This window comes from Chrysemys picta, chromosome 9, assembly GCF_011386835.1.
Source record: "Chrysemys picta bellii isolate R12L10 chromosome 9, ASM1138683v2, whole genome shotgun sequence".
Taxonomy (NCBI): Eukaryota; Metazoa; Chordata; order Testudines; family Emydidae; genus Chrysemys; species Chrysemys picta.
This window is the reverse complement of record NC_088799.1, coordinates 18,965,444-18,988,611: the sequence shown is the minus strand read 5'-3', so window position 1 is coordinate 18,988,611 and position 23,168 is coordinate 18,965,444. Positions and strand designations below refer to the sequence as shown.

Genomic DNA, 23,168 nt, shown 5'->3' with positions numbered 1-23,168 from the left:
AATCTTTCTGTTTGATCTTGTATTTAGCCGCATCACTCTGGCCTTGTCTACACTACGAGAGTAGTTCGATTTTACTTGCATCGAATTTTTGTAATCGATATTGCAAAGTCGAACGTGTGTGTCCACACTAAGGACAGTAATTCGACTTTGTGCGTCCACACTAACGGTGATAGCGTCGACATTCGAAGCGGTGCACTGTGGTCAGCTATCCCACAGTTCCCGCAGTCCCCTCTGCCCATTGGAATTCTGGGTGTAGCCGGCAATGCCTTCTGGGTAACAAAATGAGTCGAGGGTGCTTTTGGGAAACTGTCGTCATCCGTCCATCACTCCCGCCCTCCCTCCCTGAAAGCGCCGGCGGGAAAACAGTTCGCGCGCTTTTCCAGTCATTGACAGCGCGGACGCCACTGTACTCCGAGCATGGAGCCCGCTGCGACCATCGCTGCAGTTGTGGCCGCTCTCAACGTCTCGCAGCTTATCATAAAGGTTTCCCTGAGGCAGATGCAGAAAAGTCAGGCAAGGAGGCTACGGCACCGCGGTGATGTCCTGAAGTCTGAGAGTAGCACAGACCTGTCAGAAAGCAGGCGACCCAGCGCCGAGGACATCACAGTGGCAATGGGTCATGTTGATGCCGTGGAACGGCGATTCTGGGCACGGGAGACAAGCACTGAGTGGTGGGACCGCATAGTGCTGCAGGTCTGGGATGAATCCCAGTGGCTGCGAAACTTTCGCATGCGGAAGGGAACTTTCCTGGAACTTTGTGAGTTGCTGTCCCCTGCCCTGAAGCGCAGTGACACCCGGTTGCGAGCTGCACTGAGTGTACAGAAGCGAGTGGCCATAGCCCTGTGGAAGCTTGCAACGCCAGACAGCTACCGGTCAGTCGCGAACCAGTTTGGGGTGGGCAAATCTACCGTGGGGGTTGTTGTGATGCAAGTAGCGAAGGCAATCGTTGATGTACTGCTGCCAAAGGTAGTGACCCTGGGAAACGTGGAGGCGATCATAGATGGCTTCGCAGCGATGGGATTCCCAAACTGCGGTGGGGCCATAGATGGAACTCACATCCCTATCCTGGCACCGGACCACCAGGCCACCCAGTACATTAACCGAAAGGGATACTTTTCCATGGTGCTGCAAGCACTGGTGGACCACAGGGGACGTTTTACCAACATCTACGTGGGATGGCCGGGCAAGGTTCATGACGCTCGTGTTTTCAGGAACTCTGGTCTGTTTAGACGGCTGCAACAAGGTATTTACTTCCCGGACCACAAAATAACTGTTGGGGATGTGGAGATGCCTATAGTCATCCTCGGGGACCCAGCCTACCCGCTAATGCCCTGGCTCATGAAGCCCTATACTGGCGCCCTGGACACTGAAAAAGAACTCTTCAACTACCGGCTGAGCAAGTGCAGAATGGTGGTGGAGTGTGCTTTTGGCCGTCTCAAGGGGAGATGGAGAAGCTTACTGACTCGCTGTGATCTCAGCGAAACCAATATCCCCATTGTTATAGCAGCTTGCTGTGTGCTCCACAATCTCTGTGAGAGCAAGGGGGAGACCTTTATGGCGGGGTGGGAGGTTGAGGAAAATAGCCTGGCTGGTGATTACTCACAGCCAGACAGCCGGGCGATTAGAAGAGACCAGCGGGAAGCGCTGTGCATCCGGGAGGCTTTGAAAGCAAAGTTCCTGAGTGAGCAGGGTAACCTGTGATTTTATAGTTTGTGTACTGAGAAGCTAAACCTGCCCCCGTTTCTTTACCCAGGTAATGTTGACTATCCTATCCAGTTACATACCCCCTTCACCCCCCCTCCAACACACGTGTCGAAATAAAAATAGTTCTACTTTGTTAAAGCACACCGTTTTCTTTAATACTGTTTTAGCGGGAATTTTTTAAAACTGGGACGCAGACTGTGGTGCGGGGCGGGTCTAGTGTTGTGATGCGAATGCAGCTTCTAAACTCAAGGATTGACAGGCTCCGCTGCGGTGGGATGCTTGTTTCAACGGAGCCTGTCACCCCTCCTGATCGGGACTGTGTGTATGGGAGGTCTATTTGACTTTGTGGCAGGGGGAGGACGGTTACAGATCCCATGCTGTGTGGCTCTGTGATCCTGTCTAAGGACCGGCGCTTAAGATCTGTAACTGCCCTCCCCCGCCACAAAGTCACAGAGCAACCCACCCCCCCCAACATTACATCAAAACAACCTCCCAGACTAACCGGGGCAACTAGTCACTGCATCACTGCACTGTGTATATGCCCTGCTGCTGTGCCTGCCCCCGACTATGTACCCTGCCAAAGGAGACTGTCCTGTCCAATTTCCAACCCCCTTTCCCCTCCTCCTCCAAAAGAACATGATTGAAACAGTAGTTAACAGAAACGAATTTTTTATTATCAACTACACATGGCATTGGGAGGTGAAACTTGGACGTGGGCTTGTGTCAGGCGGGAAGGAAAGAACTTTTCAAATTTTGGGAAATGAGAGCCTTCTGCTACTAGAGCTCTCTGCAGGGGTGGAGTGAGAGTTAGCAGGGACTCTGCCGCCTCTCCTTCTTTGCACTTTGGGTGAGGTGGGTATGGGACTTGGTGGCGGGGGAGGGCGGTTAGAGATGGACTGCAGCGGGGCTCTGTCCTCCTGCCTCCGTTCCTGCAGAACATCCACAAGGCGCCGGAGCGTGTCCGTTTGCTCCCTCAGTAGTCCAAGCAGCGTTTGAGTCGCCTGCTGGTCTTCCTGCCGCCACCTCTCCTCCCGATCCATGTTGGCTTGGTGCATTCGGGTCAAGTTCTCCCGCCACTGGGTCTGCTGTGCTGCCTGGGCTTGGGAAGAGGCCATAAGCTCAGAGAACATGTCCTCCCGTGTCCTCTTCTTCCTACGCCTAATCCGCGCTAGCCTCTGGGAGTGTGATTCCAGGCTAGGTTGTGAGACAGTCGCAGACGGGGCTGTGGAAATGGGAAAAAGGGAGTGAATTCCTCTGAAAGATAAATGTAGTTGTGAACAAAGAACATAGTCTTTCTCTGTGAACAAGACCATGCACAGCACCTTTCACATGCGCACTCAGCACAAGGTCGAATTCTCGGCCTTCGCATTCTGTGCCTGGGGTCTTGAACAGCACATTTGAGAAGCGAGGCAGCACAACGGAATTTCTGTTGCAGGCAGACATGGTAAGCCGTACACTTGTGGCAGTTTAAAACTTTTATATTACCACTGGCCTCATTTCACATTTAAATCAATGTCAGTCCCTGCTGCCAGCAATCCGGCAAGCGGGAACTCTGCCCCTGTCCCACCCCCTCGCGGCTGTCCCCGGGAATGATCCCTTTCGGCTGCCCCTCTCCCGCCTCCACCGCGTGGCTGCAAACCAGCGGTGACAGTTCTGTAAAGGAACGGGAAAGCAGTCCCAACACTAACATTCCCCTACCTAATTAAAAGCAGGTCACCATGGCCGACATCACCCTGATGAGGATCTCCGAGAGCGACAAAGAGAGAATGCTCCGGGAAAGCCTCCAAAGACCAGGGCCGTATGCCGCCCTGCTGTGCAGAGCAATGATCCCCGAGTACCTGATAATCTCGTGGCGCGGCAACGTGTCGTACTTCGGAGGACCCAATAAGGCCGCTCTCCCCAAGAACCTCATGCAACGGCTTTCAAGTTACCTCCAGGAGAGCTTCATCGAGATGTCCCAGGAGGATTACTGCTCTATCCCCGCACATATAGACCGCATTTTACTGTAGCTGCAGTAGCAGGGAATACACAGTAGAGCGGCTTGTGCAGGACAATCACTGAAAACCGGACATTGCTAGATTTCTTTTCAAAACTTGCACTGCCCCTTACTAAACCGTTAAGCGCCTAGGGCACACTAATCATGAACAACCCATTCTTTTAATTGTTAATATTCCTGTTTTGTTAAAAATAAATGTTTAGATGTTTACAACACTTACTGGCTGATCCTTCACCAGATTCTGTGTCCGGGGTAATGGCTGGGGACGCTTCGTAGGGGATCTCTGTAAGGGTGATGAAGAGATCCTGGCTGTCGGGGAAATCAGCGTTGTGAGATCTGCCAACTGCCTCGCCCTCCTCATCTCCTTCCTCATCTTCCCCGTCCCCTAACATGTCTGAGGAACCGGCCGTGGACAGTATCCCATCCTCAGAGTCCACGGTCACTGGTGGGGTAGTGGTGGCGGCAGCACCGAGGATGGAATGCAGTGCCTCGTAGAAACGGGATGTCTGGGGATGGGATCCGGAGCATCCGTTTGCCTCTTTGGTCTTCTGGTAGCCTTGTCTCAGCTCCTTGATTTTCACGCGGCACTGCGTTGCATCCCGGCTGTATCCTCTCTCTGCCATGTCTTTAGAGATCTTCTCGTAGATCTTTGCATTCCTTCTTTTGGATCGCAGCTCGGAAAGCACGGACTCATCGCCCCACACAGCGATGAGATCCAAGACTTCACGATCAGTCCATGCTGGGGCTCTCTTTCTATTCCCAGACTGCATGGCCATCACTGCTGGAGAGCTCTGCATCGTTGCCAGTGCTGCTGTGCTCGCCACGATGTCCAGACAGGAAATGAGATTCAAACTGGCCAGACAGGAAAAGGAATTCAAATTCAAATTTTCCCGGGGCTTTTCCTGTGTGGCTGGTCAGAGCATCCGAGCTCGCACTGCTGTCCAGAGCGTCAACAGAGTGGTGCACTGTGGGATAGCTCCCGGAGCTATTAGCGTCGATTTCCATCCACACCTAGCCTAATTCGACATGGCCATGTCGAATTTAGCGCTACTCCCCTCGTCGGGGAGGAGTACAGAAGTCGAATTAAAGAGACCTCTATGTCGAACTAAATAGCATCGCAGTGTGGACGGGTGCAGGGTTAATTCGATTTAACGGCGCTAACTTCGACATAAACGCCTAGTGTAGACCAGGCCTCTGAGTACCTTTCCCCAGGCCTGAGGAAGAGCTTTGTGTAACTCCAAAGCTTGTCTCTCACACCAACAGAAGCTGGTAAAAGATAAGACCTCACCTACCTTGTCTCTCTGATAGCCTTAGGCCAACATGGCTAAACAATGCTGCATACAACACTGTAAAGCTAATAAGATTTTGACCATTAAAACTTTTGCAGGAATCATCTGTGAATTAATTATTGACATTACTATTAATATTATAGCAGTAATAAGACACAATATATATCCAAAGAGTGAGAAAAAGATGAAAGCTTATGAGGGGAAGCACTAAAATGTTTGTAGGGGACACAGTTTTACCTGCTTTTCTTACTGAAAAGACATGTGAAGGTTTTTTGTTTTCCCCCCCTACAGAAGCCTCACTTCGAAATCAAACGCCTGTTCTATTCTGTTAAAACGTACTTTACAGTGCATACTGAATGCAGTGCACATTGCAAATTAAAAGGTGTTATTTAATCAGTTTATTGAACATTCCACCTCCTAGTGGCAACCACTGAAAAGTGAAGCATTCCCACAGAGCCGGAATGGAACGTTTCTCTTTTTCACTAGTCAGCATTAAAGAAAAGAGAATCAATCGTACACGTACAGCATTCTGGTGGCTCCAGTAGTCATCCATCTCAATCTAAAAGTGTCAGCACTCACACGGATTCACTGTTTTTGAAATGCAGCCTGTTTTAATCCATTCAACTGTCTTGCCCTTTGTCTTTGTGTGTGCTATTCTAACACACTTCCTGTGTATTAGTTGTATAAGTTTAGTGAAGATGGTTCTAATGTGCACCTCTCAACAACATCACAATATGGCATTTCAAAGTAGTTTTGTTTGGGTTAGTAAAAATGCAATCTTTTGCTCTGCTTTGGGGCATAACAGTTGGATTTTTGTTCTCTATATCTGTTTGAAGAACAGGAGTACTTGTGGCACCTTAGAGACTAACAAATTGGTGCCACAAGTACTCCTGTTCTTTTTGCGGATACAGACTAACACAGCTGCTACTCTGAAATATATCTGTTTGGACATATAACTTAATTTTAGCTGAACATAGGTTGATCCTGCAAGATTCTGAGAACTCTGGCCCCAATCCACCAAAGCACACAAGCATGTGCTTAACTTTAAACACATGGAGTCCCACTGAAGTCAATTTAAGCCTATGACTAAGTGCTTTCCTGACTTGGAACAGAGTGCTAGTACCTTGCAGGATCAATTTCCTGGAGAACATTTTCCAAGCCATTTGAGGGCATGAGCAACACAGCAGGAACTGAAAAAGAGGACTTGAAAGAGGGCTAACCAATGAGAATCCCCAGCAGAGTATATTTCCATAAATCTACAGAGTATAACAGCAGCCAGGATTTCAGGTTGAGATGCACTGTTGAGCTGCAGGAATGGGAAGATTACAGATAGAGATAGACTGAGACAGTAAAAAACCCTGAGAAATAAATGAAGCTGAGAACTGGAACAACATGGACTCTGCTGTGCCCTAATTTGGTTTTAGGGAATTAAGAGTTGATCATTCAGTGACTGGAACTGGTGGAACTTTGTGAGTATATTTAGAGTAGGAAAATAGGCTGTGTTTCAAAATGTATTAGCTAGCATGCTTTAACTAATACATTTTTAAAAGCTAGTGTAGACAGCTTTAACACCTTTAAAAACCTGTCAGCTGGCTATGGTTCACCCTCGGGTTGCATTTACTCAAGTACCTCCAACAGCAACTACTTGGGTGTGGCAACACTTTTGGATGAAGATGAATGGTTACTGGAGTGCCGCTTTGATCAATAATGTGATACATATGACTGATACTCTTTAATGTACATTGTGTCTGCCAACTTAGTCACTGTAGCAATGGCTGTAGCACTGAAACAAACATTGGGAGCTTGGTTCAGCAGATAGAGAGTTAATGTGCTGTCAAGGCTCATGAGAAAGGAAGATGGCTAACCACTTTCCTACAGTCAGTCCTGAAGAACCCCATGTTCAGTGACCCCTCCCAGGAGCACAGACAAGAGGAGAAAGCTTTGTCTGGGTTCTGCATATGCGATGATTAACTCTGTTGTCAACAGCAGAATCTAGTCCCCACCCATTTTCTGCATCACCAGTCAGGTCCTCTGTGTCATTTCAAAATCAGTAGAAGATTTTTCTTTGTCTAGTTACCCATTTTATGTGTGTGTTTGGAGCAAGGGACAGGGAGTTGGGACCCTGAATTCTAGTCCCAGCTCTGCCATTAACTAGTGATGTAACTTAAGCTGAAACATCTTCCCTCTCTGTGCCACAGTTTACCTATTTGAAGGCATATAGGGGCAAGAATATACACATTCTCTCTCGTGTGCGCACACACACACACAAATAAATATTCCATGCCTGGTGTCTGTCAAGAGGTGATTTAAAAAAAAAACTAAATGTAGAAAATTTTAGCAAAATAATTTCAGGCACTTTTGAGCTATTACTACTATTCATAGTGGTAGTGGAAGAGCTAGTTGAATTTTTATTTATTTAGGCAATTTGTTTATTCACCAAAAAAAAAAAACCTTTTTTTTTTTGATTAAACAAAACCATTCCTGAATTCACGCCAATTTTGGCATATAGTTTCAGCCAAATAAAATGGAGAGGGGGGCAAAATAGCTTGTTGAAATATTTTCTAAATTAAACATTTTGACTTTTCATTTTGAGATGTTTCATTTAGAAATTTAGCTAGATTTCTTTAAAAATAAAATTCAAAAGGGTAAAAACCCACCAGACAAAATAATGAAATTTTAAAAAAGCAAATAAATCAAAACCAAACTTTGATCCAAAACAGAATGATTTATCGTTTCAGCTTGAACCAAAAAAAAGTCAATTATTGGCTCAGCTCTAATTATTATTATTGCAGTAGCACTCAAAGACCATAATCAAGTTGGAAAGCCTATCATGCACTATAGATGGAGACACAATCCAAGGCCCCAAGCTTGCAAACAATTGTGCATGTTAACTTTAAGCACAAACAACTGTTTTGGTGATAATGGGTCATGCCCCTCTCCCCACCTGGCAGAGGAGCTGGTCCTCTGTGTGAAGGGAGGACATGTTGAACTTAGCCAAAGTGAAGTACAGCACAGCAACCACATTTCCCCTGCCCTCTCTGGAACTCCAGGAAGCTCTGCAACTTCCTTGGTGCAGTGTCTATGGGAGCTCCTTTAGTCCTTAGCCTTGAAGGCCCCGGTAACCCCAACAGCATTCTTTAATAAATGACTCTACGTGACATAAAATAGATATGCTAAATGTACCAGGTGGATAACTGATAATTAACATTGCTATTGGAACCTCAACGTGTAGGTTATATGAATGACTACGTTATTGGCAGTGGACAAGATTCATCCCTGCTGTAACTCCACCGCCTTCAGGATGACTTATATTGAACATGAATTTGGCCCAAAGAGTTTAATGACAAGTTGGAAAATTAATGAGGAAGATGCATGAAAACTGGTTCAGGACTCCTGGGAGCCTCTTGATAAAATTCCACCATCAAATTGAAGGGAAGGTGATGTTGCTGTTTCTGATGGACTCACTCACTCACTCTCTCTCTCCACTGCTCAATCATCCCTGTCAGAGAGGATTTATTCCTGTGTTTCATTTAAAAAAAAAAAAAACACTTCTGAAAGTCCAAATTGATAGATTCCAAGGCCAAAAGGGACCATTGTGATCATCTGACCTCTGGTATAACACAGGCCATAGAACTTCCCCAAAAGAGTTTATATGACCCTTTCATAATGAGTAGATTGCATCAAAGGGGTGGTATTTTCAAAACATGTCCCCCACACTCTCATACTATACACTCAGGAGAGCGTTTAAAACAGAGTATCAAGTATCAAAATGCAGCTTGACTTCTTTGTCCAGAAAGGGAGTGCTGCTATCCTCTTTGGTTGTGGTTATGAGAGTTTGTTTGCTGCAGGAGGAGGGATAGATTCCCCAATGATCACACACCCCTTGCTGTGAGCACATGCCTCTGGACCTGAGGTCTACCATAGTCTAAACTAAAGGAAAGTGTTTCTTTATGGGATCCCCTTGTTAGCACCTTGGCAGCACATCAGAGACATTTAAATGTGCAGCTAGTACTGTGCCTTATTTGGTGAGCTGTAATTAGGTGCCCTCTTGCTTTAGGCCAATAGAAGCAACAATGCATCACTGGAGAACTGAAAACCATTAGATCCGAAACGCTCTGATTGCTACTTATCACTTTCATTCCCTTCTAGATGCCCAAACTTTTGTTTTGTTTTGTTTTAGCAAAAAAGGGTGTGGATGTGTGAGGGGAGAAGGCAGAAGAAAGGAAAAATAATAGAAACAGTGAGAAGCAGAGGAGGCAGAGGGGAAATTAATATGGGTGAACTCTGAGACAGAGAAAGATTGAGAGGATACAGTGACAAAGACAGACAAAGGGTTTATGGTACAGAAAAACCATCTCTTAGCTTTGCAACACTTACAGTTGCTCCTGATGCCCAGTAAAGAGCCCACTGAATTGCAGCACGGACCAAAAAAGACTTGAAGGCTTTGTCTACAGTAGAAATTTTGTTGGTAAAACTTTTGTCGATCAGGGCTGTGAAAAAAACACCTGAATGACAAAAGCTATGGTGTGGACAGTGCTATGTCGGTGCGAGACACTCTCCTACCACCCACCGCTTGGTAGAGGTGCTTTAATTATGCCGGCAACAGAGCTCTCTCCCACCGGCATACAGCAGCTCATAGGCCTTGGCTACACTTGCGAGTTGCAGCGCTGTAAAGCCGCCCCCAGCGCTGTAACTCACTCCCCGGCCACACTGGCAAGGCATTTGCAGCGCTGTATCTCTGTGGTTGCAGCGCTGCATGTACTCCACCTCTCTGAGAGGAATAGCGAGTGCAGCGCTGCCCCCTTCCCACAACCCACGGCGCCAGAATGGGAAGAGGTGCTCTGTGGAATAGCTGCCCATAATGCACTGCTCCCAATAACGCTGCAATTGCCGCAAATGTGGCCACGACAGTGCGCTGGGCAGCTGTCAGTGTGGACAGACTGCAGCGCTTTCCCTACTCAGCTGCACAAAGTCAGGTTTAACTCACAGCGCTGTACATCTGCAAGTGTAGCCAAGGCCATAGGAGACCTTAGAGTAGCACAGCTGCAGCAGTACAGCTCTGCTGCTGTAAGGTCCGTAGTATAGACAGAGCCTAAGGCCTTGGCCAATGTAGTCGCGCCGCCAGCGCTGCGAGAGCTCTCTCGCAGTGCTGCAAGTACTCCACCTCTCCGAGGGGAATAGCTTGCAGTGCTGCGAGCGAGCGTGCAGTGCTGCAGGCGCTGATTACACTAGCGCTTTACAGCACTGCACTCGGGGGGGGGGGGCGTTTTCACACCCCTGAGCGCAGCAAGTTGCAGCGCTGTACAGCGCCACTGTAGCCAAGGCCCAAGAAAGAGACTGAGGACTTGTCTATATGGGAAGTTATATCGGTATAAGGTTAGATGTGGATTCATACCACTATAGTTACACTGGTTTAATTCCCACTGTGGACACTGTCATTTGGAATAAGAGCAGCCTTTGGTCAGTTTCATTAATTAACTTCCAAAGTAAATTAAGCTAAACCAAAAAATAGGCCACTTTTATTCCAAATGACAGTGTCCACAGGAGGAATTATACTGGTAATTATCATGCCAGTAAATTGCTCTGTTTAGACAAGGTTTGAAAAACAATGTTAAGGAAAACCCTTGGGGGCAAGAAGAAAACTGTGAGGACTTACCCAAGTAGAGTGAAGATTTAGTAGATACTAGCAACTATAGAGTTCTCAGCCATCCTGAAAATGTGCTAAGATGAGGAAATTTTCAAGTCACGAGAACTGCAGAGGACCAAGAGGAAGAGACCAGGACATGGAACTACATTGGAGGAAAGTAAAGTCACAGGGCTAGAGCCTCGGCTATAGCTGAGATACAATCAGTAGGGTAGGAGAAGAGGAGCAAAACTGACCAAACCAACCATGTGCTCCTCCAATCCTAGGGGCTCGAAATCAGCATAAATTAGAGCAGACATCTATGTTTTATGAGAGCCACCTAACCAGATTATCTTGTCCTGCCCCTCTGCCAGTACAGACCTTTGATTAAATAATTAGTACTGATCTGTGTGCTTATTGGGGGCAACTCCACAGTGGAGGAGGAATATGGGTTACAGGGCTAAGAGTTATTTTGCTCTGTCCTTCCTGGTCAGGTGACTGAGCTAAAGGATAAGATACAAAGAGCTCAGTAGTGATTAAAAATGACATGGTGCTCAAACTACTGTAAAAGGCAATATAATTAGTATAGATCTTTGTTCATTTAAACTACTATACAACCTGAACCTGTAGGTAACATAATATATTCATTTTAGTTAAAGCTGCTGGGCTGATTATAGCAATTATTAGGAATACAGATGGTTGTTGTGAATTATAGATACATAAATACTGTTTGACCTGAGAAGTTAGTCAAAAATTAATTTGGGGTCTTGAAGATTGCTTCCGTTAGGAGGATCAATTGATGCTGGAGTCAGGTATTTCTCTAATTGAATCCTATTTCTTTACAAAGAATGTATAAAGTCCTTTTCCCCAGAACACCATAGAAATCAGTCAGGAAACAGTTTCTTTGCTCACTGTCTGAAGCCCCTTTCCAGCAGCACTCTACCCAAAAGCTCCCTCTCAGGGTCATACAACGAATGCTTCTCTGGGGTTCCTTGCTATGTTCATGGCATATACAGTGAGAAATTAGATAAAACATATAATACTTTTGGTGGAAGGTTGCAATGTATGCTATTTCTTAGAACTCAACAACACATATTAACCCTAAAACAGAGAGAGAGACAAAGCAGACTGTTCCCTAAACAGAGAGGTACAACTCAATCCACCTTATTCTAGGCTGACTCCACAGTCTGACTCTGATCACACACTTCCTGATAAACCCCCTAGCCTGCAAGGACTAAGAAAACCATCACAAGTTTAAGTAATAGATTTTAATTTTAACACCATTTTCAATACTCTACACTTCTGTGGTGTTTTATCTTCTTCTTTCTCACACAGAGCTTGATCCAGTACTATCTAGTTCCTGTGTTTGCATTCAGTCCCCAGTCAAATCCTTCTGCCCACAGCTCAGAATCCTGAAGTCTTGCATGTAGCCTATGTTTTGGCTGGCACCTATTGTTTCAGCTATCTATTCCACAAAGGAGCTTAATTGCCTCTTACAGCTGGCTTTCATTCAGGGTAAATGTCACACCCACCAGGTTCAATAAGGTTTCACCCAACCCCCAGAACAACAATACCCCCAATATTAATGAATTGTGAATCAGGCCCCATAAACTGAGATTGGCGTAAAAATCCTGCTGTATCTGGGGGTGGGGAATGGTTTTAAGCATTTAGGATGTATTTGGGTCAACGTTTTTAACCTTTTCTCCCCCACCATAAGGGTTAGATACTTAATTATTCTTTTATAATGAAAGCTAAGTCTCGCCTCACCAGATGCATCCAGAAGATGTGACTTCAAGAAAAGCATCAAATTTTGTGAGATAAAATTCACAAGAGTTGGCAACTGTACTAGGACTTGCTTTGATTTAACAAAAACTGGTGCTTAAATAGCACTCGATACATGTCTTATTAAATCTTAATTTCAAGGAACTTTGTGAATCATAATTACCCAAGCTACTGTATTTTTTCTGGTGACTATTGTCCCAAACCTGAAATAACAAGCTGTGTCCCAGGTGCTCCCCCACTTTTGGAGTGAGGGAAAGACGTTTCTGACTGAATCCTTTTGGTGAAATCACCGCTCTGACCCTTTGCATTTTTTCCTCAAAGCTCCATAGCTTACTTTTTTCTCTGACTTTCCTCATCCTTGCTGCAGATGGTCTTCCAGCAGTGCCTGTGTTTGCTGCTACTGAGCAGGAAACAAAGCAGATACAAAGCCCTTATTGACTGATTCGCAGCCATTTGTATTAGTAGTAGCATTAATAATAATTTTCATTACTTTAAAATTCTTCAGGAGTGACAAATATTTGATGAAAAATAATGTTTGGAAAGCCAGTGGAACAATGGTATTTTTAATACACAGCAGTTGAAAGACATTAAGCATCAATGCCAGGACTCTGTCTTTTTTCCTGTCTCTATAATATTTAGGAAGCACCCAGGAGGCAGCATGGTCAGGAGAAAAGGCACAGCAAAGATTTTAACTACATGAGCAGTCAGCTCACACTTAAGCTTGGTCTACATTAGTAATTTATGTTGGTATAATTACGTCACTCAGGGGCATGGAAAATCCATACCTGAGCAATGCAGTTATACCGACCTGCCCCCTGGGTGCTATGTCAACGGGAGAGCGTCTCCCGTCTACATAGCTGCTGCCTCTCGGGGAGGTGGATGCCAATAGGAGAAGCCGCCCCATCAGCATACGTAATATCTTCACTGAAGTGCTACAGCAGCACCGCTGCAGCCCCTTAAGTGTAGACAAGCCCAGACCAATCAAGTTGCTGGAAACCTGTAGTTCAGTCGTTCTCAACCAGAGGTCCAGGGTCTCCTGGGAGGGGGGCACAAGCACGTTTCAGGGGGGCTGCCATGCAGGGCAGAAAGCCAAAGCCCCACCGCAGGGGGCTGAAGCCCAGGCCCCCGAGCCCTGCCACCCAGTCTGAATCTGAAGCCTGAGCTTCATGGGGGCCCCTGTGGTGTGAGGCCACAAGCAATTGCCCTGTTTGCTACCCCATAACACTGGTCCTGTGTTTTATATACAGAAAACCAGTTGTTGTGGCACTGGTGGGCCATGCAGTTTTTATAGCATGTGTAGGGGGGGAAAGGGAGGTGTCTCAGAACGAAAAAGGTTGAGAACCTCTGCTCTAGTTCAGACTGGGCATGTTCAAAGGCTCACCACCTATATTAGTCACTCGCATAGTGACAGTCTAATTGACATGGTCACCACTGTACTCATAACAGCTATCGTAGCACTTGCCTCTCCCAAGGTTCCTCTCTTCAGCATAGACTGTACACAGGAATTATTGCCCACCCTACATGTTCAAAAATCATGAGATTATTTTAAGGATCTGAAGATTTCTAAGCCAATCAAGGGTGGTGCTTTTATTTGCCTTCTGTTTTTTGATCCTTTAAGGTACTATTCAGGTTACATTTTCAAGGTTGTCTCTGCAAGCATGAGGGCTAGAAACTTTTGTTTTATTCATTTATTAAATGAACACTGAGATTCTCATTGAGCTATCCCTCCATGTAATCATTTATCTCCAGGAGCTGGGAGTTTAAATAAAACATCAGAGCTGGTAACACTGCAAATGTTACTGAGTAAGATCAGCATATCATGGCCTAAACAGGGACTTTGAGAACTATTGGTGCAAAGGTTTTTTGCCTATGCCCAGGCACAAAAAGGGCCAGATCTTCAACTGGTATCAATCTACATAAATCCATTCACTTCAGTGGAGCTGCACCCATTTACACCAGCTGAGGACCTCACTTAGAATGTTCACAGCACACTTACATACACACTAGGAAGCTGTACCAACTTCTGAACTGTCCTGGATTTGAATCAATGTTCACTTTCTACAGAGTCACAGTTACAGGGCTAGCTGCACCTCTTAGCCCATCCCCTCAGGTATGAGGCCTCATTCCTTTACCTCCTTAGGGTGGAGTCCTTATCCTGTGATTCTCCTACTCTTAGACCACGTCCTGGCCGACAGTACCTTGTGGATCCACCATGCTGACCCCAACAGGTCCAGCTGGGTTTGGGCACTTACAGTTCTTCAGAAGCTTGTGGTCAGCAGTGAAATCAGTGACCTACAACAGCCTTCTCAAACAAAATTTAGGAACCAAACATAAGAAAAAAAGTTATTAAAACAATCAAAGATCTACACATGTCTACCCTACCTATAGTACTAAATCGGCCTATCTTATCCCAGATCCCCATGCTCTGGGGGTCTGGGTCTCTGTCTGAACTGCTTAATTCCCTTTTGTGTCTCTCCCCTATCTTTCAGGAAATACCTCTCAATCCAGCCAAAGTCCCTGGTTCTCCTGTGCTTTCTGAGACAGGTTAAACCAGTTCAGGCAGCTCAAAAGGATTTAGGAGTGACATTCAAGTCAGGAGTCCTGGGTGTTTGCTGAGAGGCAGGGCTATTCTACTTCCCTTTCTGCCTGGGTGCTTCTCCTGACAATCCTGCAATAGAATTAACTCCATATACGCACACAGCCAACATTACAATAACCCTGTCAACATACAGTATTAATAAATTATTACAGGACAATCCAAATCCATCATACATCAAGCAAATTCTTCTAAACCTGAAACCAGTAACAAAGTGTTACTCCTTCTGTAGAAAACTCACATATCTTGTGGCCCTTTCCCTTTGCCTATTCCTTTGTTGCTATCAAGGGCAATTCAGATTTTCAGTGCTCTTTAACAAAGTTTGTTTTTCTAACCCCTGTAGCCTTTTATTTTGTTTAAAGTGAATTTAGTGATATTGTATTATACCACTGATTGCTACAGTTTCAAGCTCAACAGAGTGAAAATCACCACTGGTGCTTGTCTCCAATTTGGACTCTAGGAACACAAAGACCAAGGACAGTGACCACAAACACACTCAAAAGCACAAATTGTTATTTGTAGTAAAGTTACAATTACCCATGCATATATAAATTCTACAAAAAACAAAAACAAAAAACAAAAAAAAGCCATGCAAGAGGTATAACTGTAGTCATACTCACATCCTCAAAAATATTCTAGGGTCTGATGGATCTTTCACCAGATAATCATCAGTAGAGGGATGATTCCTGTTGGGGTTTCCCATGGGTTTTCCCACTTTGTACCCAACCAGGGAACTCTCTTTATATTGTAATTCTGACTACACATAACACCTTATGTATATGCATGAACCCTCTTCTCCTTACCTGGACTTCCACATCCCATGAATATTGGCATGCCCTTTTTTCATAGTTTATAGTTCTTCTTATTCTCCTTAGCATCTATGCACATGTAACGTGTGGTCAGGACAGACATTCAAAGATGTTACAATCAGGCATCTCTTGGTCTTGGACAATATATTACAGTCTATTGTGATCTACTTTTCTGTAACTTTGTGACCTTATTCCTAGGTCACTCACTCATGTGCAGCATTCTTAAGCCTATGGCTTAGTATGGCTAAGCCAAATTCTTACCGGTCTCAGCCTGTGTAGGCCTTGTGTTTCAGCCGTGCTTTACTTATATAACTAAGATAAATGAATAATAAAATTAACTAATTGGCTGTACCCCCTTCTTAAAGACTGGCTTATTCATTCTTGAGTAGTTCAAGCGTTACACTTTCCATATAATGAATCTCTCAGTGCAAGTATAGTCTTATATGAATTATTTGCTATAGGAGGTATCAGCCCACTTTTTCATTTTCAAACCCTCCGTCATAATCCCCTCTCCCTCATACAGAGCTGCTGTACTTTGGATTCAAACTACAGCAACTCTCTTTAACATTAAATGCCCCAGACTCTCACAGTAGCCACTATAATGAGCAAATTGGGGAGGGGAAAATGTTCTATTGACTGTCAGCCTAGGACAATATGCAATAGCTACCAGCCAACAATATTCTCTTCATCAAATGCTTGCTGGGTGACTGAGGCTCTGAACCCAGCACGCCAGCTAAATGGTCTTGCAACTTATGTGGCTTCATGCTCCAGCTGAGTCTCTGATCAGAGTGTCACAGGCTGTGGAGAGCTGGAGCAGTGGGCCAGAAACAGAAGCAGAAAAATCCGGATAACACACAGATGGATAAAGAATGAAAAGGGAAATAAACTCAGACCAGAAAAGCAGACTAATGAAAGTTCAAACTAAAAACTGAGCCTGAAAATGCCATACAAGCATACAAACAGAGACTAAAACATAGGTGAAATGACATAGATCTCAGAAATGGACGCAAGGGGGGCTGAAGAAAAAAATGGATTTTACAGTCATGTCACAGGGTATTCAGAATGAAACCTAGTAAATATATTTGGGGGGGCAGAAGGGTATCTAAAAGTGCTCATCAGTCAAGTCTGTCTTTTTCATTTTTTTCCTTCACATTTTTCTACCTTGTCCTAGTATTTTTCTTTCCTCAAAAAGAGGAGTTTTTGATACATTAAATGGAGGGGAAAGGTGTCTTTTAAAAGCCAGCTTGCTTTCATATATCTCCAACAAAAGTTTGCTGTGCTTGACACCAAACTTCATAACAAAAACATAGACCAGCAAAAATAAAATTATTGGTCTTAGCTGTAGAATTCACTGACATTAAAAAAAAAAAAAAGTTGTGTTAACAGTTTATTTTCACTTTTCTGAAAGCAACGCCCACACCCCTCTTATATACACCATTGCTAGCCTCATTTATCGGGGGTAATCCTAGGGAAGAACAATCAATAATTCTTCCCTTTTGTGTGTGTGTTTGGGTAAGGGTTATAAAGACCCACCTAAAGAGACTCCAGGGAAGAAATTGTTAATGCCACCTATCAAGAATAGGAAAACCTGAACAAAATGTTAACTAATGTGCCAATGAATGGCATTGAAACAGTTGCTGGGGTTTTCATGGACTCGTTATTTATAATAATAATAAAATGTTCCCCTAGAGTATATGTTTGAGGAGTTTGTGGCTACTCAAACTAGACACCATATTTTGTATAGCTCAAGACTGGAGCCTTTCCAATATAAAGTATCTAGGGGGCACGCTGTTCATATGGTGGGTGGGCGCTGGATTCTCTTACTTAACACATAGGAAATAAGGAGCTGAGCTGGAGCCCTATTAAGAAGAACCAGAGTTTGATCAATTATAAAAGTCATCCTACAAAGAGAGGAACAAACAGGAGTGGGAGAATGGAGAGGCTAACCCAGACCTAAGGCAATGTGGCAAGTATTTTTTGTGGTCACCTGTATACAAGTGGCAACCCTGTTTTTGGGGAAGTTCCCATATTCCTCAAATTAGTATGAAACTGACTACAGTAACAGGTTCCTAGGGACCTAGTAAATTGGGAAGAATTTATTTTTAGAGTCTGTAATGTTTCATTAAGAACATTTACTGAATGAAGTGATTTGATCTATTATTAACCCTATAGAGTGGACAGTGTGGTGTCAGTGATTTCAGAAATCCTGGCTCTGAACAAGGGGTGGACAGGCCACCTGTGAAAAATTGCCCCTTAACTTCAGTTTAAAGGATTTCTGTTCCACAGCTATTACAAACGTAATGAGGAATGCTGGAGTGGTGATCCTTATTCCAAGCAATGGCCTCTAACCTAAAGCCACTCCAGGAACACATGGATACCCTCAGAACGAAACAAGAGTTTTCTGGGAAATAAACCCACAAAACTCTCTCAGTACCTTCGTACTGGATCTATTATGGATGGGGACTAGAATAAACCTTTAACCCTGCAGGCGTCAAATGTTAAAGTCAGTTCACTGCTCCAATCGTTCATGTAATATAACCAAGATTCCTCTTCTCCTTTACAGAAATAGCCAGGAGGTTTGGCCTTTGGAAAGGCTTTTCCACAAATTCATGATTATCCAGTTGGTCTGGCTGAACCTGCCTCCTCTATTGTAGAAAAGTCTGACTTGGTCTGGCTCTCACTTTCAAGGTAGTTATGAACTTCTGATCTAAACCAGTCCAACTCCTCATCATACAGTCCTTGTTGTAGTGGGGGACAGCTACTGTTGCTACATGTTAGATATAGCCAATTGCACTATATCTTACATCAAAGGCTTGGTTTGTGTTTCCCCCTTGAAAAACTCCATCTTCTTGCCATCGTCCACAAGTTAGGGTGACAACTGTGGGCCATATCCTACCATATGGCCACATACATAACCCAGGTCAAACCACACAAAATTGATGAGCTTACAACATAATAAAAAAAACTTCACACACATTCAGATATTCACCAAAGAGGAGCTCTTTGGGTGTCCTTGCACATGGAAAATGCCCAACAGTTCACTCTTTTCTCTTCTAGGTGTACCAGCAATGCAACTTTCAGAAAGGAGCCCTGTACTCTTACATAAAGCTAAGAGCATATTTGATTAGTCTATTTATAACAAATAAAAACGTATGTCTGTCTTGAGCTAGGGAGACTAAGGGCATGTCTACACGTACGACGCTGCTTTAGCGTGTCTCATGAAGTTTGCCTATGCCAATGGGAGAGAGCTTTCCCATCGGCATAATAAAACCACCTCCGTGTGTGGCGGTAGCAGCTCTCTCACCGACATAGTGCTGTCCACATTGGCACTTATGTCAGTGCAACTTATGTCACCCAAGGGGATGGTTTATTCACACCCGTGAGCGACATAAGTTACGGCAACATAAGCACCAGTGTAGACATAGCCTAAGGCACAGGCCAAAAAAACAAACAAACAAAAAAGTAGTTTTTCCTCTAGATCATTGATTTGAATCTAAACCAAACCAGATGTAAGACCAATATGGTATAATCATGGCAGTTAGCATAAGTTATAATTAAGCAATACTAATTATGAATTAATAATGATGTGTTTATTTTGAAATTTTATGGCTTTCCTAAAGAAATTTATCAGACCCTTTATGAATGTTTAGATTTGTTTATTTATAATTTTTTTAATACAAAGAAAAATAAAGAAAACAGTTCGATATCTAGTCGGCAGCCGGTATCAAGCAGAGTGCCCCAGGGGTAGGTCCTGGGGCCAGTTTTGTTCAACAGCTTTATTAATGATCTGGATGATGGGATGGATTGCAACCTCAGCAAGTTCACAGATGACACTAAGCTGGGGGGAGAGGTAGATACGCTGGAGGGTAGGGATAGGGTCCAGAGTGACCTAGACAAATTCAAGGATTGGGCCAAAAGAAATCTGATGAGGTTCAACAAGGACAAGTGCAGTCCTGCACTTAGGACGGAAGAATCCCATGAACCACTACAGGCTGGGGACTGATTGGATAAGCAGCAGTCCTGCAGAAAAGGACCTGGGCATTACAGTGGATGAGAAGCTGGATATGAGTCAGCAGTGTGCCCTTGATGCCAAGAAGGCTAACAGCATATTGGGCTGCATTAGTAGGAGCATTGCTAGCAAATCGAGGGAAGTGATTATTCCCCTCTGTTCGGCACTGATGAGGCCACATCTGGAATATTGTGTCCAGTTTTGGGGCCCCCACTACAGAAAGGACGTGGAGAAATTGGAGAGAGTCCAGTGGAGGGCAACAAAAAAGATCAGGGGGCTGGGGCACATGACTTATGAGGAGAGGCTGAGGGAACTGGGCTTGTTTAGTGTGCAGAAGAGAAGAGTGAGGGGGGATTTGATAGCAGCCTTCAACTACCTGAAGGGGGGTTCCAAAGAGGATGGAGCTCAGCTGTTCTCCGTGGTGGCAGATGACAGAACAAGGAGCAATGGTCTGAAGTTGCAGTGAGGGAGGTCTAGGTTGGATATAAGAAACACTGTTTCACTAGGAGGGTGGTGAAGCACTGGAATGGGTCACCTAGAGAGGTGGTGGAATCTCTGTCCTTAGAGGTTTTTAAGGCCCGGCTTGATTTTGTTGGCATTAGTCCTGCTTTGAGCAGGGGGTTGGACTAGATGACCGCCTGCGGTGTCTTCCAATCCCAATCTTCTATGATTCTATGAATAAACCTGTTTAAGAATGCAGAAGAAAAAATATACACCACCATAGAGAGCATGTACTTCATTTAAAGATTGCTATCATTCATTGTAACTAGTAACATAGACATTCAAATCAGGGGTCTCAGTATCAATATACACTTCATGTTAATTTGGAAACTGTATAAGCCAGCCATATACATGTTGACTGCACATTTTCCTAGTTAGAGGTTGAGATTTTCCAAGCCAAGTATGGGCCTGATCCAGGCCATGTTGAAGTCAAAAGAAGACTGACTTCAGTGGACTTTGATCAGTACCTATGGAATTTAGCCACGCAACTTCTATTGAAATAAATGAGGATTGTATAGCGAAAGCTCCCTGGCTGCTTATGAAAATCTCAACTGGAGATTTCACCCTATATATTCAGTCACCATATCTCGTGATTCTTATGAGTTGTAAGTTAAAAAGTGCTTAACAGTCTTAAAGAGTAACATCTTGTAGTAATATTGACTGCAGGTCATTGACTACCTGATTATGACGAAATCCTTCGGACAACAGGACCTCGCCACCATGTTGATTTGCATGAGCATTCAGAAACATACTGCTTATCATAATGAACAATCTGAGATTAAACACTACTACTGAAAGGGATGCAGTTGTGACAAATGCAGGGGTGAAAGTAAGGAGGTATGGGCCGATACGGCATACCGGTAAAAAGTCGCCGCCTGTACTGCTGACTTTAAAGCGCTACCGCAGCACCGCTTTAAAGGACCCTGCTTAAAGCGCGGCTGCAGCGCTTTAACATCCCTGCCCTTTTTGCCCCCCCACGGCCCACTAATCGGCGGGGGGGCAAAAGGAGCTGCTGCCCTGGGGCCGGTTCATTTAAAAGGGCCCAGGGCTCTGGCCGCTGCTGCTACCGTATCAATGGCTGGAGCCCTGGGCCCTTTAAATCGCCGCTGGAGCCCCGGGCAGCACAGGCGGTCTGGCTGGGGGGGGGGGACACTGCTCCAGCCCCTCCCCTTCGGGGGGGGGGTTGCAAAGCTCCCCCCGCCCCCCGTACTGGTAAGACAGAAATTTTACTTTCACCCCTGGACAAATGGCACCAAGTTCACCATTCTCATCAAATCATTTCATAACTGTCAGTAGTCTGTGAGCTGTACATTTATGTTGTCTTTCCATAGGCTCATTGACCTTGACCAATTTGAGATGGCTCATTTCTCAAACAGCTGTCATTGTGCTCCTTCTGTGGTTTTCTTGCTTGAACACTGTTCATAGAATCATAGAGTATCAGGGTTGGAAACCTCAGGAGGTCATCTAGACCAGCCCCCTGTTCTGAATATAGTATGTTTAAAAGCACAGTGGAGTCTTTAAGTCAAAGATATAGCATACTCAGCTGGGGTATCAAGAGCTGAATTTGCAAAATTGGATATATCTTGTCATATCTAGTATATGATCTGTGCAGTCTAATGATGCCTCTTGTGGCCTATGGAAGATGGCAACAAATAGCTGCATAAGTATGGAAAGGTGTTTTTGTTGAAAAAAATACATCTAGAAATCAAACATGTTTTTTTAAAAAATAAGAGGCATGAAGATGAATTCAACCTTCCAAACATATGCAATACCTTTTTATATAACAGGGGAGTAAATACAGACTATAGAGAATGAGGGGGCTACTTCCAAATAACTTCCTAGGTACTTTTTCCTTCTACTTAGAATCATGGAGTAGCATTTCTATTCTGAAGCACTTGAAACTTCATGTAGAACATTAAAACTACATTCAAACCATGCACCTGACAATAAGGAGCTATCATCTACTATGTCATGACCAGGTAGCAGGGAAAATATAGAGATGTTGCTACGAAACCCAATCCAGTGCTCGCTATATTTCCCCAATTTAGTCACATTCATCACCATTGTTTAACAGTTTTTTTCCAAACTATTTCAAGTAATTCTGGCTTGTTTAAGTGAGAGATTTTTTTTCTTCATTAAAAAAATGGAGTGGGAGGTAAAAAGTGAGAGAAACTGATTTTTCCCCAATCAAAATTAAGTTTCTTAAAAACAAAAACCAAAAAAAAAAAAATCTTGTAATTGAAAATATGAAAAAAAAAATTGACCAAAATGTGTGTGTGGTGGGGGTGGGGGTGGGGGGGTTGGTAAAAATTTTCATTTTGGTCAAAAATGAATTTTCCATTAAATTTTTTTCTTTCAGTTCTAATAATTTTCTGAAACATGTATTTGCAAAAGAAAGAGAAAGAAAGAATGGACAAGAAAAAGGAGCAGAAACCGTAAGAAATGGGGATACATAACTGGAAGATAGAAAATGTAACAAATTGACACCAAAGAAAAAAGAAAGCCACCATAATGAGCCACTACCATTTGAATGTTGCTTGATTTATAAATAAATATATTAATTAAAAATGCATAAAAAGCTAGGTAATTAAGTCAATATATTTATGAGACTGCCCCAGGACAAATATTTTAGAGAACATTTTCCCCAGTCTGATGAGGAAAGAAAGTAGCAGAATATGATCCCTCCAAATACACTCTGGTGTATGTTAATAAGATTGTTATCCCGGCTGATAAAAGCAAGGAATTTCAAGGTTAACAACCAAGGCTGACAATATATCCAGAACTAATATGGTTCTTCTGAAGTTTAGCATTGTAACATATACAACATATCTGAGGCCTGACACCGCACAAATTTATCTC

General features: G+C 44.0%; 1 protein-coding gene and 1 long non-coding RNA gene across 2 annotated transcripts; one reads left to right on the top strand and one right to left on the bottom strand.

The window, feature by feature from the left end:
* Positions 1-2,356: 2,356 nt before the first annotated feature.
* On the bottom strand, positions 2,357-4,640 carry LOC135973646 (uncharacterized). The gene is made up of 2 exons (XM_065557835.1): positions 3,921-4,640; positions 2,357-2,926 (listed from the first exon to the last, which is right to left on the bottom strand). Exons 1-2 carry the CDS (start codon positions 4,495-4,497, stop codon positions 2,451-2,453), a joined length of 1,053 nt encoding a protein of 350 aa, XP_065413907.1. The 5' UTR covers positions 4,498-4,640; the 3' UTR covers positions 2,357-2,450.
* Positions 4,641-6,286: 1,646 nt separating this feature from the next.
* Positions 6,287-22,780, top strand: LOC112059091 (uncharacterized). The gene is made up of 3 exons (XR_002888310.2): positions 6,287-6,458; positions 18,363-18,487; positions 22,669-22,780. It is a non-coding gene; the product is annotated as an uncharacterized LOC112059091 (long non-coding RNA).
* Positions 22,781-23,168: the final 388 nt, after the last annotated feature.